Source organism: Thermobia domestica, chromosome 4 (assembly GCF_964235325.1).
Source record: "Thermobia domestica chromosome 4, izTheDome1.hap1.1, whole genome shotgun sequence".
Taxonomy (NCBI): Eukaryota; Metazoa; Arthropoda; class Insecta; order Zygentoma; family Lepismatidae; genus Thermobia; species Thermobia domestica.
In genome coordinates, this window is record NC_137457.1 from 289,028,358 (window position 1) to 289,054,120 (window position 25,763).

Here is a 25,763-nt window from a genome sequence, read left to right on the forward strand (position 1 = left end):
AGACATGTGAGTGGTACCGTTTGAAAGTATGTTCTATTTTGAAGGGAATGATGTACGAACAATGATCCTAGGATAAAGAGGGATGTCTCAGGAAAATTTTATATTACATCCGGGTCATCTAGGGCATTATGGGAATGTTCTTAGCTCATTGGTAAACATTTTCCCGCACTTAGTTTTCAAGATAGGAGCTTGAAATTTTTTATACATATTTAGTACACCCCTTCGTATTTTTCAGTTAATTTTGAGATCTGTGCTTTAACAACGGGGGTCCAGAGGAGATCAAAGATTGAAAAAATCAGAAAAAAATCCAGATTTCCCTCAAAATTTCCCACCTTAGGGACATGATAGGAAAACGTAAAAGGTTTTCTAAGGTTGTTCTATTCTAAAGAGAATGAGGTACTAACCATGATCCTAGGATAAATAGAGATGATGCTGTAGCTGATTGACTGAAATTCAATAGTTTACCTTTAAAAAGCCATAATTTAAAATAGTTAATGTATATAGTTTAATCTGAAAATGTAAAGTTTTTGCATATATTACTGGTTCATAGAAAAAAAGATGGTACCATATAATATTTGTCGTTGCGTAAATGTGTATTGGTTATTTGTCTTCCCGTGGAGTTACGACAGCTACAGGAATTGCGTTTTAATTGCAATTCAAAGGAATTAATATTACAATTGCGTTGTAGCATATGCTTGTAGTATTTACTGTCTTTCATTTTCTAAGAGTAATAACATACATTTAATGGCAAGTGTGGAATTAATAATGTAAGTTGTTCATTAATCCCCAGTTTCAATATAACTTCTGCAAAAAAAAAAAAAAGTCATTATTCATTAGTATGATTAATGCTAATATTCCTATCCTTTCTATTTATTTGTTTTACAAATATTTATTAAATAATCTCATCACACAATTTTCCAGGCAGAATTTTAAGATACTCATGAGCAAGGAATCAAGGGTTAGTACCTATGTGCGTTGCTCTTGTCAATTTACTTAATTAAATATGAAACACGATATACGGTATTTTAACCGAAAAAGGTAGTATCCTATTAGTTATACAACCTGTCGTCAAACAAAGTGTTAGAAACAACCAGGAACATTAACATTGATATACACATATTCAGATCATATCTTGCCCCCCCCCCCACTTTTAACGTCCAATCGCCGCCACTGGATGTAGGCGACATAGACTTAAGTATCTGTCCATATATTATCCCTATAATGATGTAAAGATAAATGAATGAAATTAGTTTAAAAAAACTTGGGTATCAATCTTTTTAAGTAGCCATAAATGAAATACAAAATAAATAATCAGCGTATCGAATATTACAATTTTAATCATATCAATCATGAAGATTGTGGACAAAACTATATATAATGAGCTGGTGGTAATGACGGTGGTTGTTTCTACCCCTAACTTTGAAGAAGAACCCGCAGCAATTGCGTGTAGTTCAGCGAATGGCGACCTCCGAAAATCCCTCTACATTGCGTACGATGGCCAGCAAATGCCGCATATCGCAAGCGACAGTCAACCGCGCCATTCACAGGGATTTATGCCTCAAGATCGTTCGCAAGGACAGTGGGCATGGCCTGAAACCTTGTCATATAGCTGAGCGGAAAAGGAACTTCAGAAGGCTGTATGAATATCATCTTGCAGGTGATCTGTGGATGTTTGTTGTTACCCTTGATGAGGTGAGGATTTACCTCACAGACTGTGGTAAAATTCGTGCAATTACATACAGAGAGTTTTCCCAAAAGGGTTCGTGGTTGTGACCAGTTTCTCGTATACGGCAAACTGCGTCTTCGAAAGGTGAAGCAAAACGTCAAAATCAATGCTGCGTACTGCCAGACTTATGTCTTGACTGAAATGTAACAGCGTGATATCCCAGCACTGTATGAACAAGACGTAAACCAGGTTGAACTGCATGAAAATAATGCATCCAGCCACATGGCGAAAATATCGCTGGAATTCTATCGCCATTTGGAACAGGTGGCTGGAATTTCGGCAATTCTCTTCTCTGACATCCTTGTCAAGAGTCCAAATACCAGCCCAATGGACTATTATGGTTTCAGACTCTTCAAGTGGTGCCTATCCCATCGTCGAGTCCGTACTGTCTCCGGCTCATGGGATGCCTGTAAAGAGAAGTAGGATGCAATACGTATGGTCCAGTTGCAACATTGCATTGGAAACTTAGATGTCGAGCAGTAGTCAGTAAAGGTAGCCTGCAGATCGAACATAACTGGTGGTGAAAACATGGCATTTAGTAGGTAAGTGCCACATTCAAATTCGGGTCAATATAATTGAATCAACCTCTGTAGTCTGTAGTGTAGTATATCTCCTAGCGATTTTTGCTGTAGGACTAGTTCCCTCTTCTACACAGTATAATCAATGTCCATTACTACTCACCAGTGGCGTATTTAGGGGGCTTCCGGGCTTAAGTCCCCCAGGAATCTTACTTACTATAGTAAAGTTTATGAAATATCTTGCAGAATTTTTCACATTTTCAGGCAAAGCCACCCCCGAAAGTTAGCAAAGCCCTCCCCGAAACAAAATCGTAAATACGACACTGCTATTCACATATATATTAATGAGCTAATTCATTATGATTAACCTTCATATAATTACAGTTATTTTATTAATTATTATGTATATAGCTTCATTAGTATTTAATTATTACTATTTCATTAAATATTATTCTTTTATTTCAGGAAACTGACGCTAAAAATTACTGTCACACAAAGATGCAGCATAGGTAATAACATCCAAGGCAGGATATTTCCTAATTCCGAATTCAGTATGCTTTGCTTGAAAATAAGCTATTAAACAATTATGTTTTTTTTGGGGAGAGAGAGAGAGAGAGAGAGAGAGAGAGAGAGAGAGAGAAATAATAATACTGGGTGTTTAAAATGAGTATCGAGATTTTAAGATTTCGTAGTATTTATTACAATTAACTTACAAATATAAATAACACATCAAATGAAATAGCAACTCAAACAGTTTTGTACGCACGCATGCACATGCACTGTTTCCTCTGTCTAACTAACTAACTAACTCTATGGCCTATGGAACCCGGAGGTTCAATGCCGCGTTCACAAAAGCTCTCCACTGACTTCTATCCTTAGCTAACTGCATCCAGTTTCTACTTTGTATTCCTATCTCTGCGAGATCCATCTTAATATTGTCCTCCCATCTGCGCCTAGGTCTTCCTAATGGTCGTTTTCCGATTGGTCTTCCAGTCAAGACTTTGAAAGCGTTTCTACTTTTTTCCATTCTAGCTACATGACCCGCCCACCTAAGCCTCCTAGACTTCACGACCCTGACAATGTTAGGTAAACCATATAAATTATGTAGTTCCTCGTTATGAAGTTTCCGCCATTCCCCATTCCCGTTCCTCTTGGGTCCGAATATTCGTCTCAGGATCTTGTTCTCAAATACTTTCAGTCTATGCTCTTCCCTCAGAGTAAGTGTCCATGTTTCGCAGCCATACAAAACAACAGGCATGATTACCGTCTGTCGTTAAAAAGTGCTAGTAGCAAAAATAGCGACTAGTGTGCAGAAAGCTTTTTATGTTTTACATTTTACAAAGACTGAATTTGTAGTTTCAGTGCAACAAAACCTGTGTGGAGAATTTTAAGGAGACGCTTACAACTGCGTCCTTATCGTTTGCAGCTGCTACAAGCTCTAAAGCCTACAGACTACAGTTTACTTGCCAACTTTGCAAATGAAATGTTGCTTTATGGCGATGAAGATTTTCTGAATCATGTCGACTTTAGTGATGAATCGACATTCCACTTAAGTGACGATGTGAATACTCATAATGTTCGTATCTAAAGATCAGCAAATCCCCAGGAAATGATGCAGTTGCAATGAGATTCCCCTAAATTGAATGTGTTTTGTGCCATATGGCGGAAAATTTATGGGTCTTTGTCGCCTATCGACTTGATGTGTGCCGTGTGACGAATTGTGCTCACATTGAATATTTGTAGCAAAATCTGTTTGAGTTGTTCTTTCATTTCATGTATTATTTATAATTGTACGTTAAATGTAGTAAGTACTACAAAACTTTAAAATTCCGTTATTCATTTTGAAACAACCTGTATTTTCACAACAAACTGTAAATGTATTTATATTATTATCTCAAAGAATAAATAGAGAAACATCACTTACGAGGGAGATTCAATAACTATTGTCCCCGGCATATTTAAAATACTTGAGCTGGGATGGCTAATGGGGGATATTGTAGCCTAATGTCTTAGATGCCTATGTGCTAAATTTCAGAACCATAGCTGCTATATTAATATTCTCTCTCTTTTTTTTTTCGTTTCAGGTGAGAGGTGGCACCTACCTTGAAAAATGGAGAAAACCGAACAACGAACTGTCATCAAGTATCTCCAGAAAAAGTAGTTAAGCCCAAAGGAGATTCATTAGAACATGATCAGTGTGTTGGGTGATGAGGCTCTTTCCTACCAGGTGGTAAAGAACTGGTGTCGCGACTTCCGTTGCGGCAGGGAAAGCTGTCAACAAGTCCCTGGTGCTGGTCCTCCAACAACAACATGCACCCCAGAGAACATTGATGCTGTGCATGATACGATTATAGCAGACAGAGGAATCACGGTGCAACAGTTAGCAGACATCATGCACATCTCTGTAAGCTCAGTGGAAATCATTGTGCATGAACACTTGGGATTCAGAAAGGTGTCAGCGCGATGGGTACCCAAAATGTTATCTCATGAAAATCAGAAAGACAGAGTTCGATGTTCAAAGGCTGGTTTGGAGGTTATGGGGGGCAGACCTGAAACAATTCTGTGATAGATTTGTGACAGTGGATGAGACGTGACTCCACCACTATGATCCCGAGTCCAAACGACAGAGCATGGAGTGGCGGCACAGCAGTTCGCCTCCCCCACGCAATTCAGGGTGCAAGCATCAGCACGAAAGGTTATGGCCACAATTTTGGGGGATGCGAAGGGTGTGCTCCTTATTGACTTCCTGGAGGTTGGACACACTATCACGGGGCCCTATTATGCAGCCCTAATCCCTAAGTTGCGCGAAGCAATTAAGGAAAAGCGGCGCGGAATGTTGCAGCGAACAGTGCTGTTCCACCAAAATAATGCTCCGGCCCACAAAAGCCATCTTACTGGTGCCGCAATCCATACTGCTGGTTTTGATGTGTTGGAACATCCTCCCTACTCACCCGACCTCACCCCTAGTGACTTTTATTTGTTCCCAAAGTTGAAGGAGTACCTGAAGGGGAAGAAGTTTCACTCAAATGCAGCTGTTATTGAAGCTGTGGAGGAATGGCTCACGGCTCAGCCAGAGACTTTCTTTGAAGCTGGTATAGTGGCTTTATAGCATAGGTGGAAGAAGTGCATTACTATGAAAGGGGACATTTTCGAAAAATAATACTGCTTATAGGTCAGGGACAATAATTAGTGAACCACCCTCGTATTTGTATTCCTTCCAATGGTGACCTTATAACCTAAAGCAAACAATTAGTTGTTTCATTAATTTTCTTAATTTTGTACTGATGATTCAGAAAATTTGAGACACAGAGGAAGAAATCCTTCAAAGAAGAAAAACTACTTTTCAGCTTTGCATCTTGGAATCCATAAAATCCTTTACAAAACAATCGGCTAAATCTACATGTTTACACTTAAGTTACCTTGATCAAATTCAACTTCTAACTGCAGTGGTTATCTTCAAAATGTGCATTCCATGTCATACAATTATTTTAGATATAAGCGATTGTATTGGATTTTCTAATTTGCAATTAGATTATAATATTTAGTATGTTTTGGCCGTTATACAAAATTTTACGATTATATGTAAAATGTTATATCAAAGTTACGTTTCTTTTCTTATTGCTATTATTTTTAAGGTGCAGCAAATGGCCGTGTTCTCTATAGTTAAAATTGATTATTTGAAGTAAATAAAATATTAACTTATATATGAAACAAGAAATGCCCAAAATAATAAGCACTTATAACAGAGCACTGTAATTAGTGGCTCGTTATAAAGTAAGTTTTGCATACTATGTCACTCCCAAGTGGCATAGATTGCTGAAACTTGAACCATACTTAGAAAGTAGTGCTGCAGTATGACATAGAAAACAACAGAAAGAAACACAAGATTAAAAGAACAAAAATGACATCTTTACACACAGGCAGCAACTTACACTGAAAGCACTTTGTCTCGTGATGCCCCCTGACATTACAGAAGAAGTTAAATGGTTCCTGAAAGGGTGTGTGATCAAAACGGACATTGCTGCATGCTTTACAGCGTGTTCTCATACTGATTACGAAATTGGTTACGTGTTGTTGTGGTATGAAGTTTCATTACTCCGCCAGCGCCGTCGACAGCTGTTAGGTGATCCTTGGTTCATCTGGAAGTGCTAGAAGACGTCTCCCCATAGCATATCAAACGTGTTTAGTGGAATTTAAGTCTGAAGAAGAGGCAGGCCACGATTAATAACTGCACAATTGCGTAATGAATAATGAGTTTAAGACTTGTCGCTTTGCTATGTACGTAACTTTTGGATAGTGGAATATGACTGATACTTACTACGAATTCTGCCTGTCTACAGACGCAAGAAGGACAAAAGGGTCCCTCGATCCGGAATAGAATGTCTTCTCTAGCGTTCTTGACCAGAAATCTGGGTATAAGAAAGCTGCAGTCCTGTTGCACAGTTCCTAGTATACTACCAAAAGGGATTGACACTTCTAGAACCTTGAATAATAATAATAATAATAATAATAATAATAATAATAATAATAATAATAATAATAATAATAATAATAATAATAATAATAATAATAATAATAATAATATGAAATTGTTTCTATTCAGCAATACATCAATAGTAGATTGTTAGTACATAAAATATGTTTGTACTACACGTATTAATACTAATAACTTTAAATTATAAAAATATGAAATTAAAAAATAACATAAGTAAATTTGAAACTTTAAAATTTAACAGTAAGTTACTAATCAAATAAAAAGTATTATGTGTTTTATATGTAAACATCGTGAATGTTGTAAACTAGAATAAACTGAAATGAGTTTTTTCTTTTTTTTTTAGTTGAACGTTCCATGATTAGGTCCTTTAAGCTAAAATGACGGATGATTAATGAAAACGAATTATTGTGAACTTGAATTTTGGCGATCTCTCACCGAGAATCAAACCCGAAACCAAGTTCATCAAAGGCACACGCACTAGCCAGTAGACTAGCTTTGAAGGCTGTAAACTAGAATGACTATAAATTTATTTCTATATTGAGCAATTTATTTAACATTAAATGTAAATGCATTATGTACTTGATATTTAATATCAAGTAGCAATATTCTTGAGATAATATTGTGTGTAAAATTTTAATGAATACATATATATTTTTCGTTTTGATGTGTGAAATTCACATTAATAATAATAATAGCGGGATAAAACACGTGGCTCGTCTGTCCAGAGGGCATCACATTTAAATAATAAGATTTTACGATTTTTGCTTCTTTAAATTGTGGGTACTCTTATTGATCACAAACGTCAGGTGAAAGTTTATAATAGTATTGTTTTGTAAGTGTACTACTGATGTTCTGAAACAATCTACATAAAATGTTCATGCAATCGATTGAATGACGGTGTTAATGAGATCGTCAAACTTTTGCTGTGATCATGTGACATGTTTTGGTTTTGGTCTTCTTGGATTCGAATTATCGTTGAATTATATTTAATTTAGCTCTTTTTATCACGTTCAATCTCATTGGGAGAACTTGTAAGCTGATAGGATATGCAATATCCATGCTTCCTGTATCAAACTTGTCTCGTGACATACATTAAAGATATTATTTACCTTGCATAGGTAGCTTAATCAAGACAATGTATAAGCACTACCTGATTAAAAAAAATAGTTAAGCGAAAAAAATTTAAATAAGAAAACTATCGTCAAATTGAAAATCGTCAATCTAAGTTTTCAAACAAAAAACTAAAAAATAACTAATTTTATTCAAATAAAATAAATTCAAACAAAGAAAATGAAACGCAAAATTATCAAAGAAAACTTTTCCGTAAATAAAATTTTTAACAAAAAATTAATTCCAATTTTAAATGTTTCTTCTGAAAAAGAAATCAACATTTTAAAAATTTTGTAACTAAAAATGAAAGTTTTCCTAGAAACTAAAAAAAATAAGATAAAAGTGTCAAATAATACTCTTTTAATGCTAACTTTTTTTTATAAGAAATCTGTAACTTTTTTATTCAAAACTTACTTATGTAACCATTTAATAAAATAAATGGGAATACTATATTCAATGTTTCATACCTTTGCTAAATATGATTATAGACAGTACACCAAGATGGAAATCATGATGAATTTCATCACTAAGGAATCATGAAAAATATTGGATGCCCATATTTATAAAATAATGTCAAAAATATTATTCAAATTTAAATTATTCAACTAAAAGATTTTTAAACTAATAAAGTCAGTAAGTTAACGAAAGCTTTACAGTAAACTATAAAATTTAAACCATTTTTTCTCATTAAAACAAAATATAGCGAACAAAAATTTTCTACAATGTAAAATCTCTAACTGAAAATTTTCAAACTACAAATATTTTCAATATGCAAACAAAAATATTCCTACAAACTCGAAAAATAGTTATAAGAGAAACACTTTCAACAAAGCATCGGAAATTGTGTCTGTAATCTAAACAAGCTAAAATTCTTATATAGATAGTCTTTCTCAAACAAGAATATCTTCAGTAGACTAAAACATTTCAAAAAAAATCTTTTATAGTTTGTCAAATATTTAGAGCGCAATCATTTTACCGTAACGAAAATATTTTATAAACTAAAATTTTTCAGTGAAAATGTTTTTAGCAAAGTAAAATTCAAATTTTTTCTTCAAATTAAATTTGTTCAAACTATTTTTTTTTTACCAAAACAAAACTGAGCAAACGATAAGTTTTCTACGTACTAAAATTCTCAACTAAAAATTTTCAATCTAAAAACCGAACATATCTTAATCTAAAATTTTCTTTTAGCAAGGTAAGAATTCTTAAACACAAACAATAGATCATCATAAAAACATATGGCAGTAAGAAAACGATTCACGATTAACCATTAAATCCGATAAAAAAAAGTGTTTGGTTCACAAAAATATCACCTATTCGGTTAAAAGAAAATTAACTTAGGAAATTTTATATAGTTTACAATCCTTTCGAAATTTTGTTTTTGGTTTTTATTTTAGTTGTTTAAAAAATTCGTTTTTAATAAAAAATTGTTTAGAACTTTTGTTGCTAAAATAATTAATAGTAAATGTGAAAAGAAAATCATTATTAACAAATGATAAGAACACCATTAAGTGCACGAGGTTAACCAAGCAAAGTTCACAAAAGACTGAATATCCCGCCGTTGTAAGTCTTAAACTAATAGACAAAAAACGTTGAAATTTTAAACACAAACAATATTAAATACAAATATCGGCAGGGGAATATTTTGACATACTCTACTATACCACTAGATTAATAATTTTGTCAGTCCAACACAGTTCTGCTTTTTGTCTAAGCAAAAAAAGGGCAGTATGTCATGTTATTTCACATTTCAAATCTACATGTCAAACAAAAACTTACAATATCACATTTGTTATTCAATGTTGCAAACTAAGAACACTGAATACTGTTACAGTATCTTAAACATCCAAATTTTGGTCGCCTCTACATCAGTAATAAAGTGGGATGGACGTAACAATGAACATCTAAAGCACTGTAGTGTCTCAAATAAATAGGAACAAAGTTACAAGGGATTAAAATTTAACTTTTTTCAAGAACCTTCATTTCGAAAACCTGCATAGATAAATACCTTGTCCAATCACAGAGATACTTTTCAACCGGTGTAAAGATCATAATACCGTTTACAGCAATCTTAAACTGTTCTGCAGATATGATAAACACTGGTAAAGTTTGCAGTACTACTCAAAATTGTATAATTCTGAGAACTTATAATTACACCTGCCAAAAACTATTGTTGTCATGTTGTAGAAGCAAAGGAAGCAACCGTTTTTAACAGTTCCCACAAATACACCATTTTAAATAATATAGCAATTCTTGCCGTTTCTTTCATATCTCCAGAACGACTTGAGATATTAAATTGCCGTAAACGGCATTATGATCTTTGTCTACTCATAGCCATCTAAATAATTGGATATGATACTTATCTAAGCACTTTTTTGAAATTACGTTCTATGAAGAAAGTCAAATTTTTAATCCCTTGTAACTTTGTTTCTATTGATCGAAATTATATAAGTTTTTGTGATGAACGTAGTATTTGCCATGAAGGTACTTTGAACACGCATTGCTCTGACCGTCTCATTTGGATTACTACTATTGTAGAAGCCTTCAAAATTTGGTTGATTTTCGTTCTTTGTGATACTATAGCGTTCTTGCTTTGTAACACTGAATGATAACAAGTATGTTCTTCTAAGTTTTTGTTTAATATTTAAATTTAAAGTGTATAATACCTGACGTAATGCCATTAAAAAACTATGATGGTTGACAACACTATTAACCTAGTGGTATAGTAGAGTATATCAAAGTTCCCCTGCCAATATTTGTATGTTACAAAATTTCAACGTGTTTTGTCTGTTAGTTAAAAAATTACAAGGGCGTATCAATATATATACAGAGGGTTGATTAATTCGTGTGTCAATTTCATTTGTTCTTCATTTGAATTTCTATCCGGGCTGTTTAAATTGTCAACTTTTCGTAATCAAGTAACGTTCGAATCATGTTTCTATCTTTTGTAGTTTGGAAGAAATAAATGTTTGAAATATGTCCTTTCTTTTTGAATAACCCTGTATTTTTCGTCATTTTCTTTAATCAAGGACAAGAACGTTCAACTTTTCGTCTTTAGCAAGGAGGCACTTCCAAAACGACTCTGATTACAGCTTTCATGATTATTTTCCACCTATCCAGCATGTGAGGAAATTCTGGATCAAAACACTCTTTTTCACGTTTGTATTATTATTATTATTATTATTAAAATCTTTTTCCTCTAAAGCTCTGGGATCCGTTAAAGAATGGTTGGCGTTGGAGTAAAGTAGGGGGCGAAATAACTAAAAGCACACCCAGCCAACGGAATCTCAAGCTAGTAGCGTTTTGCCGAAACCGAAGTGTAATTTAAATTGGACTCGAACTCCGGTAAAACTGAAGCGTTTCAAGTTAATGATCTGCGTAAAATAAATAAATAGATTAACTACCAAATAGAAAATTTAGTCTGTCTATTCGAGTAATGTTCTAACGAACCTAACCTAACCTAAAAATATAAGAAATCTAAAATTTTGGTTGAACCGTCTGCTCGACTAATGCCGAATAAATAAATAAATAAAAATAAAAATAGAAACAAAATATTTCTAGTGAAATTTACAGTATTTATAGTAACAACATGCAGGCATTTATCTTTATCTTTGCAAGTACGGATAATAAAATTAGGAAGTTCCCGATTGAATACATTTTTGAAGCATTATATGTATATACAACAATTTTATGCAAAAGATGATGTATTTACTCTCATTATTTACATGTAAACATAATTATAATCTGAAGAAAAATTAACTAATTTGCAGAATATGTTTCTGATTGGACAGAAGCATCCAATTCAACGGGAAAACTGATTTTATAATTTTTATCGCCGAAGTTCCCATACAAGTGTTAACACGTTTTAAGACAATAGATTCACAATCGTTACAATAAAATATTTAAATGAATTTTCAAAAATTAAATTTAAAAAACTTATTACTAATAATAATTGTGTTAGAATTTACTAAAACAACTTACGCAATACTGATAAGGAAAGCACGCCCATCCACAGCGATAATATCGGCACATGTAGATGAAAGGGGTTCCATTTGTATCGATTGTTAGTAATTCCAATAAATTGTTATTTGGACAATAGAGGCTAGGTGAATATTCAGTAGTTTCTATGACGGTAAACAAATCAATATTTCTATAAGAAATGGTGAACTCGTTGTGAATTTCTGTACCCATTAAAGCTTAGGAAGAAGAAGAAGAAGAAGAAATTACTATATCAATATTTCGTAATAAAGTCAGGACTAGCTCGGGAGAGTAATGCTCCCGGAAGTAATAACTAGAAACACAATTCTAATTGGTTGGCGTTATCCACTTCTTGCCACGTTGCATTAAAGTAGCAGAAATCAAACGCTTGCTGCTGTCGGCCTTCGTGGCCTAGTAGGCTAGCGCTATATGCTAGTAATAAAACTCTCTTTTGGCGCGAGTTCATACCCGGCCCGAGGATTTTTTTTACATTTTTATAACACATTAAATTAAAACAATATGAAAATAATACTTAAAAAAGTGATTTATTTATTTTTGTGCGATAAGTAGTTGTAGTACTTATGCCCTTGTACTCCATGATATAGGGCTCGTTTTGTTCCCCCTTGTACTTTATGATATAAATTTTGTGACCAACTTAAAACAACTGGCTAGGATAGCGCGTAAAACAGCTGGCTAGAGTAGCGCGCGGAAGAACGTACTTCCGGGAGTATTACTCTCCCGAGCGGGTCGTATAAAAGTCTGCATAGTTTTTCACGCTCGACCCTAGCCATAGGAACTAACTAGACGTTTCTGATTGGTTGCAGTTTGCGATTGTCCAAACTTCTGGTGCATGTATTGTGTATTATAGTAATAGAAGAAAATTGTCACTTTGTGTGTTGGTAAAAATAAGAATATAATTATGTTGAGGTTACATTTCGTAAGAACGTTAGGCATATTTTTTTTTTCAAGCGCTACCCTAAAATAAAATTTATTTTCGTCACAAGGAAGCGAATGAGGTTCGAACAGGGTGCGAAATCCAGGGGGAAGGGGACGGTAAGGAATTTCCCACACCAGAATTTTTTTGCTTGCATTTCCCCCCTCATCAAAATCTGTAGAAGGGACACCTTAATATTAGACTAGAAGGACAGATGGAAAGCAAATACCATAAATAAATAAAAAGGAAAAAAACTTCATGGTCTAAATAGTGCTAAAATAAATTAGTAGCGTGTGTATAAAACGGGTTTAACTTCCTTATAGGCTGTAAAGGGTTTCTTACTAGCAATTAGGATCTGACTGAGAAGCTGTCGGGGGCGCAGACCTTAAATCATTATTAGGGCGTACTGCCACTAGCATAGAAACATTTATTGCATATGCGTATTCTATGTAGATTAACTGGATGATCAACCCAATACAAAAGATATCCTCGCAGACCATTTAAACGCTCAAAATGTAAGTTTCAAAACCCCATAGTTTTATTCCGTTACACTCAATAAAACATCTACAGCAAACATAAAGTGAGGACTTTGGAGGTTAAGGGGTCTTCCTAACTTTTGAAATAAAGTTTATTTATGCTCAGGAAATGGACTCTCCACACTGAAATATATAAACTGGGAGGTGAGCTACGACGCAATCCACTCATCAGTAGACCCTCGAGTGGTCTGTCATGTGGTTCTCCTTCTACTTTGCATATTGCAGAGAGTCCTTTTCTTAACATAAATAACCTTATTGGAAAAGTCATGTACAACTTAGATCCCTTGTATTCTGAGGCTCTCAATTAAGCTGCCTGAAATCAGTGAACTAAATGCATTTTCAAGCAATCTGCAACCCCGAGTGAACTATGTAGTTTTTCATGATTTTTGATAAAGTTGCATTTTTAGAAACAGTGGTAGATAAAAATTACATGAAAAGATTACTTTTATTGTGGTATTTGACATGCTGTTCTTTTTTTAAATTTTACACGAAGTTGTTGACAGCTCAAAAATGCAGTTACAATAGTTCACTTTGGTTTCAGACAACAATTATTATTGATGCAATGCCGTATTATACAAATACATAGCATTCGACTTCTATCGCTTTGATCTGTTTACGTGATAAGTAACAAGAACATTCTTACCTTACATCAGGAGTCTTTTCAATTCTCGACTATCAAGACAGACTTTGTTAATTATGGCATCATTATTCACTTTACTTAGTATATCCCGTTTACACTGCATTAACAGAAACGATTCAAGGTTGTCTTGAGCGAGATTCGCCCTTATTCTAGATTTAATAATCTTGAGTTTGGAAAACGCTCGTTCACAACTTACTTGTGTAAGAGAGATCGTAAGGAGGAATTTGTACGTTTTAAAGAAATCTGTATAACATAAGGAATATATGCGATATTCATATATAATTTTAAATGCACTCGTTAGACTTGCAAGGTTTCTTTAATTTGATTTCCTGCATAGCTGGTTCAATATCTTCCCTCTGTGTTTCTTCTTCTTACTCACTAGTTAATTCTTCACTATCGTACTCACTATTGTACTCACTCTAAACACCTCCTTGCGATATTGTGGACCAAACCTCTGCAAATGATTTACTTCTTCGATAAGCTTCCCTTAATCTATGCTGAGAATTAACTCATAGATTTTGTTCATTGCATTTGAGAGTAGTTCGTCTTTTAAATCACAAAACCGCCTTAAATCAAAACACGCCAAGTCTAAATAAAGGTTTTTGTGTTTCGAAACCCGGTTGGTCATACTTTGATTGATTTTGTCAAGGACAACATTGAAAACACACAATATGAAGCTTTCCTCTTCTGTATTCCCTATGATTTCATGAGATGCCAATTCACCACTCATTTTCTCTACCTTAGGTACTCTTCTTTTCGGAAGCTCTCTTTCAATCCAAAGATCTTCAAGTGAAGGACACTTTTCTACTCTATCACTAGTCTTTTCTGACACTACTCTTACAAAAGTCTTTGTTGCCAGACTAACTTTTTCAAGTTTATTCCTTGCTTTATTTAAGGTATCCTATGAAGCAGAAGTGAACCTCCAAGCTTGGACATAATTAGGAGTCTTGGTTTGAAGGAAATCTGAGAGCGGACTAGTGATTTGAAATATTAGTAAAAACATCATGGCAACTAACCTTGTTTCATAGGAGACAAACTTCTTTAACGATGAAAGAGCATCATTGCGAACTTTTTGATTGAATTCATTGGTGTTACCAATAAGGAAGAGTGTAATCATAAGTTCAACGAAGACAGGCTCCGATATCCTCTCTGTAGCAGCTCTACCTTCTGCCCAGTAATGAAAACGACCAAATATGCGTACAGTAGCATAACTTTTACTGTTCCATTAACCGTTCCAATAACGACAAGACGTGCAATAGGATTCTGTTGTATATACATATTAAGGCGCTTGTAGGACTCTGAGAAATGTCTGTGTTTCCTAAAGTAATCCAAAGAAGGATATGGAAGATGGAAGGCATTGCGCGGTATCACAAATCACAAGGTTGAAAACATGGGCATAACACCACGTTTGAATATGGTTGGGAATCAACAGATACCGTACTGAATCATCAAAATTGCCAGGTTGTTTTATAAATTTTACGTTTGAAAAGAAATGTTTTGACTAATGTTTTTGATTTAGGCCTACGCATCCGGGATAACAGTGATACTAACTTAAAATGTGCAGAACATCGCTATAGAACCAAATATGTAAAAATATATAAATTTAGGCCTGGAATCCAAATGATACAATCACAGAGATAGGTTACTTTATCTCTGTGGATTTAATGTTCAGAAAAACGATCAAGTGGCATTTCACTATCTTCGACCCAAAAGCCATTGCTGATAGGAGGCGAAACCATTCATTAAGGAGGGCGCATCGACCCGCGGGCCGGTGGGTCGGCAGGTCAGTGCAACGCTGCTAGCAATTAAGGTATACACACCATCCACCAGCCTCGGTCAAGGTTTTGGATGCATATTCAAAAAAAAGAAAAACTGTGTTGTGAAACGGATAAGAAAAATACGTTGACAAAACGAGGGAAAGTCCACTGACCATTCAGATCTTTTTTTATGCAATATACTTTGTTTGCAATTCGGAAAAACATAAAGCAACGTCGTAGAATACATTGACGTTAGAGCTGTACCAACGGGAGGTATCGCATTGCCCACGGCAGAATGACTGGCTACCCATCTTTAAATGGGCGCAGAGCAGCAGTTTGGGTCAAGTGTCCTTCCAAAAATTGTTGGAAATAACTTATGAGTGACAGGTTTTCTTCCTCCCTTTATTAAGAATACTTTTGAGGACTGGCGGCAGCTTCCAAAGAACAATAAGAAAGGTAGGAAGGGAAGGACTTTAACTTAGAAGAAAAACAATGGTTTGCTGTTCTCTTGTTTTAGTTGAAGAATGCAAAACGTAAAATAAAATTCAGTTACAAGAATTGCTTCAACTCGTTTCGATGTTAGTGTCTTTTTTTTTTCATAAATATCGTCTATGAAACGAGCAGAAAGCGGTGTATCCGGGAAATCGGGCTTAATTACTATTTTTAAAAAAACGAATCCTAAGATTGCGGAAGAACTCACCAGATGTGACGATAATCGAACTGAGAGTGAAAAATAGTGGAACAAGTGACAACAAGGTGTGTAAAATACCTAGACTTGGAATCATCGAACATTGTGGAGGTAGATACATTCCTTCATCTGGAGCAACTTCCAAGTCAATCTTATTTTAGTGATTATACACCACTTATATTAACAACAAAATCAATAAGTGATACGTCTGAAGTTGTATGGAAAAAGGACCGCTCGTGGTTGATATTCACGAATCATGAAGACAGTTGTGAAGAAGTTATGTTGTGTAGTGTTTGTGTGCATCATTCCCATCTCGTATCCAAAAGTATAGATAGTTCCACACATGACTTACCTTGGGCAAATAAGGATGTGTCAAAAAAAAAAAAAAAAAAAAAAAAAAAGTAAGAAAAAGAATCTTGATGCAAGCACGAAAAAAAATGCGTAGTTTGCATCAGGAACAAATTTGTAAAAGACATATTTCCAGAAGTATTCAGAATTTGCTCGAGAACTGTGTATAACAAACCAGAAAGAAAAGCTGAAAACAATTGTTAGAGTGTTACATTAAGTTTATGTGGCGGCGAAAAGAGAGTGAAGTTTCCGTGACCACACGAACTAATAAACCTACAGATCAAAAACGGCATTGATATGGGAACGCATCATCATGCAGATAAAACTGCGGCAACTATGACTAGTTTTATTTTTGATCTGTCTCGTGCAAAATTGGTAAAATTTTAAACATCGTTTTTTTAAATTTTAGTGGACAAATCTACAGACAGGTTTGCAGATAAGCACTTGCTGTGTTATATGTAACATAAGTGGACGAAGAAAATAACCCTTGTTGTTGTTTCTATAAATTAGTGCCCGTAGAAAATACCGATTCAAAATCCCTTGAAGAGAAAATTAATCAAGCGTTTTCCGAAGATTCCATAGACATTTTAAATCTTAAAGAAAAGCTTGCTGGATTTGGTTTGGACGGGACTGCAGTGTTTACTGGGAGAAATGATGGTGTTGCCGCTCGAATTAGAAGAAATGTCAAACCGTGCTTTATTAGTGTACACTGCATGGCACATCGAATGAATCTTGTTTCTGCAAGGGTCTTTGGTGTTAGGAATGCATTCACAACTTTGAATGTTAGGAGAATTTACAAAATGTCCAGTAAACCATCTACAGCTGCAAAACTTAAAAGTATCGCAACAGTCATAGATGCCGCAGGACTGCTGAAAATCAAAAAAATTGTTTCACATACGTTGGATTTCAATTGAGAGGGACACATTATTGGCAGACTTTACAGATTTTTCTTGTATAGTGCAATTCCTACTTTTGGAGTGTAAATACTGACCATTTCAGCAGAGACTGCTCTAAACTGTCTTATTTAAAAAAAAAAAAAAAAAACTGTTGGAGAGAAAGAACATTCTATTGCTACGTTTTCTTCTGGATATTGCGTCCATTCTGTCTAATATTAGTAAAATGATGCAAAAGGAAGAAGTTTCGTAAAACGAAATAAAGAAAAAAAAATTCAATCTACAATCCAAGCTCTGAGAGAAATGCGTATGAAAGATGATGTCTACCTAAGTCTTTGTAAAGAAGAGTATTTAGTGCACTGCAGACAAGCGTCTGATACAAGGAGTGATGATAGTGAGTTTGATCAAATAAAAGGGCAAGATAATCGAAGGTTTAGTAGATAGCTGAAAGAAGGTTTCCTTCTAATGATGTGCTAAAGTGCTTTTCAGTGTTTGGAAATAAATATCGTAATAGGACGAGTGGTTTATACGGTAACGTAGACGTATATAAAGCAGCTCAATTGTTGGGATTGAATCATGATGTTGTAGTGTCAGAATGGAGAGACTACATATCAAGTTCTAAGTCGGTAAATGATTTCACAGTTCGTAAAGCCTTAACGTCTAAAGTTCGCTCTGTGCCATTTCCACTGCTGCCTGTGAACGTAAATTCAGTGTTCTTCATAATATTAAAAGTTCCGAAAGAAACCTATGTTGGCCGAGTATCTTGCAATCTTTATTGACAATAAACTCGATGGACCTCCTTTAAAATTATGGAATGCTGTTACTGCTGCTGATACGTGAGTTTTGTCTGGCCATCACGTGTTCAACTCTCATTACACACGGAAATAAAGAGAAGAGAAGTTTAATCTTAAAATTTTTCTCTAATTTAAGATACGTTGTTGGAAACTATATATTTTAGGTCTATTAATACAGTAACACAATCATTCAATACTCGTATTGTTCTAGCTCCCCCCGTTGGTCTAGTGTCTAGCACACGGACACCGTCTTTGGTACACGGAGTGTCGAGTTCATTTCCCGTTGGGAGCGTCTTATAAAACTTTAAACGATTACGGTGCTTCGGATTCCACCTTAAACTGTAGATCTACATCTCATAGCTTCGCTGCTGAAAAAGGAAGCTAAGCTTAAATACCAAATCAATCGTATTATTTGATCTACTCTGACTCTACAGTTCATGCGAATCTATAGCTGGCCAGGTGAAGCGCTTCAACTTCGTAGATCTAATGCTTGGTTAGCACATCGGTTCTCAGGCGCTATTATTTCTGAATTTTAGATCCCATACCGCTATTTTCCTGAATGCAGACCTAAATGTAATGGTAAACACAAGGATACTGTGCTTCCACGGGACTCTAACCCTGGACCATACGCACTGAAATGTATATTAAACACAATAGATAAGTGTACCAATTTAGATTAAATGAATAAATAATTAATTAAAGTATTTTAAATAATAACGACAACTAGTTTGAACATTTATTATTATTATTATTATTATTATTATTATTATTATTATTATTATTATTATTATTATTATTATTATTATTATTATTAATAATAATAATAATAATAATAATAATAATAATAATAATAATAATAATAATAATAATACATGAATAATTCAACTTCTTTGGAGCCCGCACTTCATGTGTGAAGCACAGTGAGATATTAGTATGGATCGCTGAACTACTTTTCCTCACCATTTTCAAATGATTTCGCATCCTGGGTTCAAAGTTGGACCACGCAAGTGTGACGTAATGTCATGTGGATTATCATGGTGGTAAAGGTGGAACAAAACGACCCTGCCAAGTTTCAAACCCTCCTCGCTCGATGTCGCTCGCCCAGCTATGTTCAGTAATGTAACGTAAATAAATCTCTTTTTATGTATTATACATTACATACAATGGAAAATTAGTATTATTTTTTCTTATTTTAATGAAAAAAGCGTTATGAAAATAAAAAAAAATGGACCGGGTTTGAACCCATGCGAAAAGTGATTATCATTACTATCCCATTGCGCTTGCTCTCTTGGACCCGAGGACCAACAGTAACAGACGTTTGATTTCTGCTCTATGCACGCTACGTGCCGAGAGGCGGATAAGTTCAACCAATCAGAACAGCGTATTTAGCTCCTATGGCTAGGGTCGAGCGTGATTTAAAAATATGCATAAAGTCTAGTCAATGACGTTATTCCTCTAATTTTAAAATAGCACTAGTGTTTAAAAATGACTTCTACTATTATATATTTCAGTGCTTCTAATTAATGCACGGTATTTTACGACTTGTAAAAAACTGTTACAATAGTAGTGGTTTTGAGAAATATTAGTGTCGTTGATTTTAGTGTAGTTAAAAAAATGATTGAAAGTACTATTCTAGTTTAGGTAGCCATACATGATTGCTTTCAAACTAATAATCCTACACTTGTAAACGTAAAATACAGCTGTATTACTTTGTATTTATTTCTATCGCCTGCAGAAATGTGTTCCTTACAATATGTCTTTTCATGCAAAGTATTGAACTTTACCTGTAATTTTTCCAAAATATGGTGTGCCACAACTAAACCAGCAACTATGAATGCATGATTTATGTAGTTCTTGCATTACAAAATACATTCTTTGACCTTATGAATTATTTCTTGTGGAGAAGTGACATTCCTGGGTGCAGAGTCACTTTAATATGCTTTAACTGTTATGGGTATAAATACATCGTGCAGATATGCCATGAAAACGATATTGCAGAAAACACGAACCAACTTATGCTAAGTGATCCCTAAAAAGCACGGAGATGTATCTGTAGGGAACAGGTACGTCAGGGACGGTAGGTATAAAAAAGTGAGGACAGTGGAAACACACTGCTTTCCTCATATTACTAGATGTCTTATGTGTCACACAGCTTCGTCATTACGAGTTATGACGTACACGCTGCAATGATATATGAATTCAGTTCATCATGACTTCCTTATGGACTGTTACATGGTTAAAACCATAGAATTTCGATTACGTTATTTTTAGGTACGTCGATTATGTACACCACTCAACAGAAGCTAGACAAGTTATAAGCTTCTCGCTCGGATTATTATTCGCGAAAATGTACTGCCATTTCATTACAGCATTTTTTTCTACACTGCAATTCCACAGCTACTTTAAAGAAATTCTGTATTTATAGATTTAAAATATCTCTCACCGAGGCATGTCTTCAAAACTACTTTAATTGATTTCTAAAGGAGTTAGGTTTACCAAAATTCCTTTATATATTTACCTTATCTGTCCAAACTCTTGATATATTTACTCTGTCTATCCATGTGTCCGTCCAAACTCCTTGATATATTTACCCTGTCCGTTTAAACTCCTTGATATATTTACCCTGTTCGTCTAAACTACTTTATATATTTACCCTGTCTGTCCAAATCCTTTATATATTCACCCTGTCTGTCCAAACTCCTTTATATATTTACCCTGTCTGTCCAAATCCTTGACATGTTCACCCTGTATGTCGAAACTCCTTTATATATTTACCCTGTCCGTCCAAACTCCTTTATATATTTACCTTGTCTGATCATATGACTTTCCAAACTGCTTTATATATTTACCCTATCTGTCCATGTGTGAGTCCAAACTCCTTTATATCTGTCCGTCCGTCCGTCAGGGAAACAAAAGTGTGTGTCCATCTGTCCTGAAGACAAGAAATCTCAAGGACTATTAAGCAGATAAGCACCAGTTTTGGACAGAATAAAAAGGATCAGAAGCTAAAGATAGAATTCATTGCTGGAATTGATATTGAAACCGAAAGGATAGAAATAAACCATTTCCGCTTTTAACGTTGATCACTAAAGTAGAAATGGTAATATTTAGGCGAGATTTATTTTTCTTTTTTGTAACCGATTAAGCTTCCCAAGGATACATTTTGTCTTCATCCTTAACTCACTATTACAACCAGAAATAATAAAAATCAACTACAAATTTCGGTTTCAATACTAAACTACAAAGATAAAAAACGATAAGTGGTTGCGAGGCGCTGTTTCTTGGGAATCGATTTAACGTTGGGAAGAACAGGTAATATTACTTTCTTCTTTTATCCTCTGTTCAAACAGAGTGGTCACTGTGGTTGCTCAGTGGTAGAGCGTTCACCTCTGGTCCCTGATTCGATCCCAGCTCGCGCCATGTGGAACTTGTGGTGGACAAACACCGTGGACGTAAAGCTCAAAGATTTCATTTCCATTCAAACAGAAAGTGGAAGATATCAAACCCTTACGGTTTTAACGTTGATCATTATAGAGTAAAAATGACAATAGATACCAAGAAGCTGTTTTCTGCAATCAATTAAAGGTCCCAAAAATAGGCCTATATTCCATGTATACACTAATCTTTCTAGGAAAACCGGAAGTGGTAGAAATATATTACCAATTACGGTTTCAATATTGAGAAAATATCGCTCCATACAAGCCCAACTCCATATGTGGCCACGTGTAGCGTAGTCGCCAACGCTCTCGCCTTTGGTGCGAGCGGTCCCAGGTTCGATTCCCGGTGGGGCACTCGGTCGAAAAGTGTAAAACGCTTTTCCAGGCCTGCCTCCCTGAATGAGGTTTTCCTGCGTTTTCCTCATTCACATGAGGCAAATTCCGGGGTGGTACCTAATTTATAGGTCCCAGGCCGCTTCCTTCCTTCCTTTTCCCCGGATAGTATGCTCGCCTAGGGACGTCATCCTTCATACGTGATGGGTTAAATGGCCATAGATGCAGAAAGCCCAGAAATCTAAATCCTAAATCAAACTCCATATGGTGAACACGTTACACTTTTTAAACGAAAATTAAAATAATTTTCTAACACGTAAACAACTTAAGCTAGTTTTTAGCTTTCTTTTCAGGACGTTAGCAATGATAAATTTACAATAAGCACAAAGCTAGCGAGACAATTGGTACCCAGAACTAAGAAAACAGAAAAAATTCCAATACTTTATTCTATTTACATATGTTATTTCTAAAGTTTTCATCCTAATTCAAATTGCTATAGCTTGAAAATTACTAATAGTATTGGGATCGAACGCCTAAGTCTGTCAGCCCTAGCTCTAACACTTTTCTTCACTTTTCTTCACAGGTCGATATTGACTTTTTCTCTAATTTTGATGTGAAGAATCATTTCTTACAGTTTTTCGGTATAGTTCATTAGCATACCGGGTTTACTCGCGTAATAGTCGCCCTTGCATAATAGTCGCACCTTAAGTTTGAAGTAAAAACATTTGCCAAAAACATTTTCTCAGACAAAGTCGTAATCTACGGGATTTTTGTCTTTGTGAAGGAGCCTTTCTTCAAAATTGCTTGTCTTGCGCGAGTCCGAGCAACAGCAACAAAGAGAAAACACCCACTGGCAAAATTAAGCGTCAATCTATCGAAATTTTATGCAAGTGGATAGTGCAAAGTTGGTCTTCGATAACATCTGACACCGTGTCAAAAAGCTTCATAAAGACCGGCATATCCACAGCTTTGGACGAAAGCGAAGATGATGCTCTGTGGAACAGTTACCCAGATTCGTCAGATGGAGATAAGACAGAAAGTGAAACTTCGGATGAGAATGAATAGTGCCTTTCGCATGTATGGACAGCTCTGACACTTCTTGTGCGTGTGTGTTTCTTCTTTGTGGTTTTACGTAGTAGTTATTCATGTGTCTCCCGATTATGTAAATATATCATTCTTTTGTTTCAATGCCTAGAAGACTTTGTTTGTCTTCCACGAATCTGTAAATTACGAGTTTGATTTTTACAAGCTTTAATATTTTAATATATGCAGGCTATATTTTATTATATTTATGTTGACACAATGCTGTATGCATCAAAATTCGAAATTGTTTTGACCGTAGCGATAATTAAATGCCAGCTTTCTCCGTGTAATAGTCGCAGTTCGATTTTCACATTAAAAAATTGGTACAAAAAGTGGACTATTACGCGAGTAAACACGGTATATATATATATATATATATATATATATATATATATATATATATATATATATATATATATATATATATATATATATATATTTGGTCTAGGAATTAATTCGTGCGGTTGGTACGCACACATTGAAGCTGTAGTACAAACACAAAATACATAAATACCTTAAGAAAAATATTGTCCATCGCTAGCCACCACTTTCGCCCATCTGTCAGGCAATGTACGGATTCCGTGGCGAAAGAAGTCCTCATCCTTGGAAGCGATCCAGTCAGAGACCCATGTTTCGATATCTTCTGAAGAAGTAAACCGCTGTCCAATCAAATCGTTGTTCATGCAATCGAACAAGTAGTAGTCCGAAGGAGCAACGTCTGGTGAATACGGCGGGTGGGGTAAAACTTCCCATCCGACATTTTCTAAATAGGTTTTGACCGGTTTTGCGACATGTGGGCGAGCGTTATCATGTTGAACAATAAGTTTATCATGTCTGTTCTCCCATTCTGGTCGTGTTCTGGCCAGAGGTTGCTTCAAACGCATTAATTGTCGTCGATAACGTTCTCCATTCATAGTTTCACCCGGTTGCAGCAGCTCATAGTACACCACACCTTTCATATCCCACCATATGCACAGCATAACCTTTGGACAGTGAATATCTCGTTTTGGTTGTGATGAACCTGGTTCACCTGGTTTCACCCAGGCTTTTTTCGTTTAGGGTTCTCGTAATGGATCCACTTCTCATCACCCGTAATAATTCGATGCAGAAACCCCTTTCTGCTCTGTCGTTGAAGCAGCAATTCGCAAATGGTTTTTCGTCTTTCAACGTCTCTGTCTTTCAATTCATGTGGAACCCAATGTGACATCTTCTGAATCATTCCCATAGCTTTCAAGCGTTTGGAGACTGTTGTTTGATCAACGCCTAATGCTGCTGCAAGTTGTTCCTGCGTTTGACACGAATCCTGCTCGAGCAATGCTGTCAATTCTTCGTCTTGAAATGTTTTTGGCTGTCCAGCTCGCTCTTGGTCTGCCAAGCCGAAATCACCACTTCTAAACCGTGCAAACCACTTCTGACACGTTCGCTCAGCTAGAGCATGGTCACCATACACTTCCACCAAAATACGATGACTTTCAGTCGCACTTTTCTGCATGTTAAAGTAATGCAGCAGGACACCCCGCAAAAACACTTTATCAGGCACAAATTGCGCCATGTTCACTTAACTACAAACTGGTGTTGTTGACGCTTTAATCCACTGCCCTATACTACGACCGATACGCGATGACAGGGGTTTGCAACACATGTGTGGATACACGGAACTGTGGGACGCTCCATTCGTTGCGCCATCTCTTGTCCACCCGCACGAATTAATTCCTAGACCATATATATATATATATATATATATATATATATATATATATATATATATATATATATATATATATATATATATATATATATATATATATATATATATATATATATGAAACTTTGCATAACTATAGGTCTAAACTGAGGATCTAATTGGTAAAAAAGTGCAGCTAATTTTATTTTTCGGAGTTGACAACCTTAAACTTAATTCAGTATTTACCTTGTATCAACTGCAATTTATGTACAATGATTAATTGCCCTACACCTTTCAGACACTGGAAGCCCCTTACAGCATAATTTACATTTACATCTGCAAAAGAAATCCAAGATAAATTGTATTTAAAAAAAGACACAACGATCATGCCACAAGTAAAAAGGGCATGATCGTGAGTTGGTTAAATCACTGTGAACTTTCATACTAATTGGAGGATAACGAATTCAATGTAACTATTTTTGATTTCATTGCAAGGAGAATCTTCCAAGGGAATGACGAATCGAACAATTGTACTTCATTGTAGCAAGAAGTACTAATCCTACCGGGCAATAATTTAGTACACAGAAGGAAACAGAAGACTGTATGATCAAGGGAGGAGCTAAACCATATTTTGCCGTTTTATCCAGTGTAAAGCAGGATTGAAGCCCATTTTATCCAGTGTATATCTGAGCGTCAAGGGGGGGGGGCTATAGCCCCTATAGCTCCCCTTGGATCCGCCACTATATATAAATGAACATTAATATGAATTTATATACAGCGAATAATCATAATAGGGGGGAGTGTAACTC

At 35.3% G+C, this 25,763-nt stretch overlaps 1 protein-coding gene across 4 annotated transcripts in view; it reads right to left on the reverse strand.

Moving 5' to 3' along the window:
* The window catches only part of LOC145683535 (phospholipid scramblase 2-like), a 78,882-nt gene that overhangs the window by 39,970 nt on the left and 13,149 nt on the right, over nt 1-25,763 (reverse strand). For 2 of the 4 annotated variants that reach the window (XR_014131139.1, XM_081754879.1), the window contains exons 3-5: nt 25,201-25,290; nt 11,831-12,045; nt 6,563-6,727 (exon numbers count right to left, since the gene is read on the reverse strand). Coding sequence is in view for 2 of the 4 variants with exons in the window: in XM_081754879.1 (XP_081611005.1) it covers nt 6,563-6,727; nt 11,831-12,045; nt 25,201-25,290 (470 nt within the window). In the remaining 2 variants the exon portion in view is untranslated. Of the gene's footprint in view, nt 1-5,663; nt 5,841-6,562; nt 6,728-11,830; nt 12,046-25,200; nt 25,291-25,763 lie in introns of those variants that run through there. The other 2 variants (XM_081754881.1, XM_081754880.1) reach the window with 2 other exon arrangements.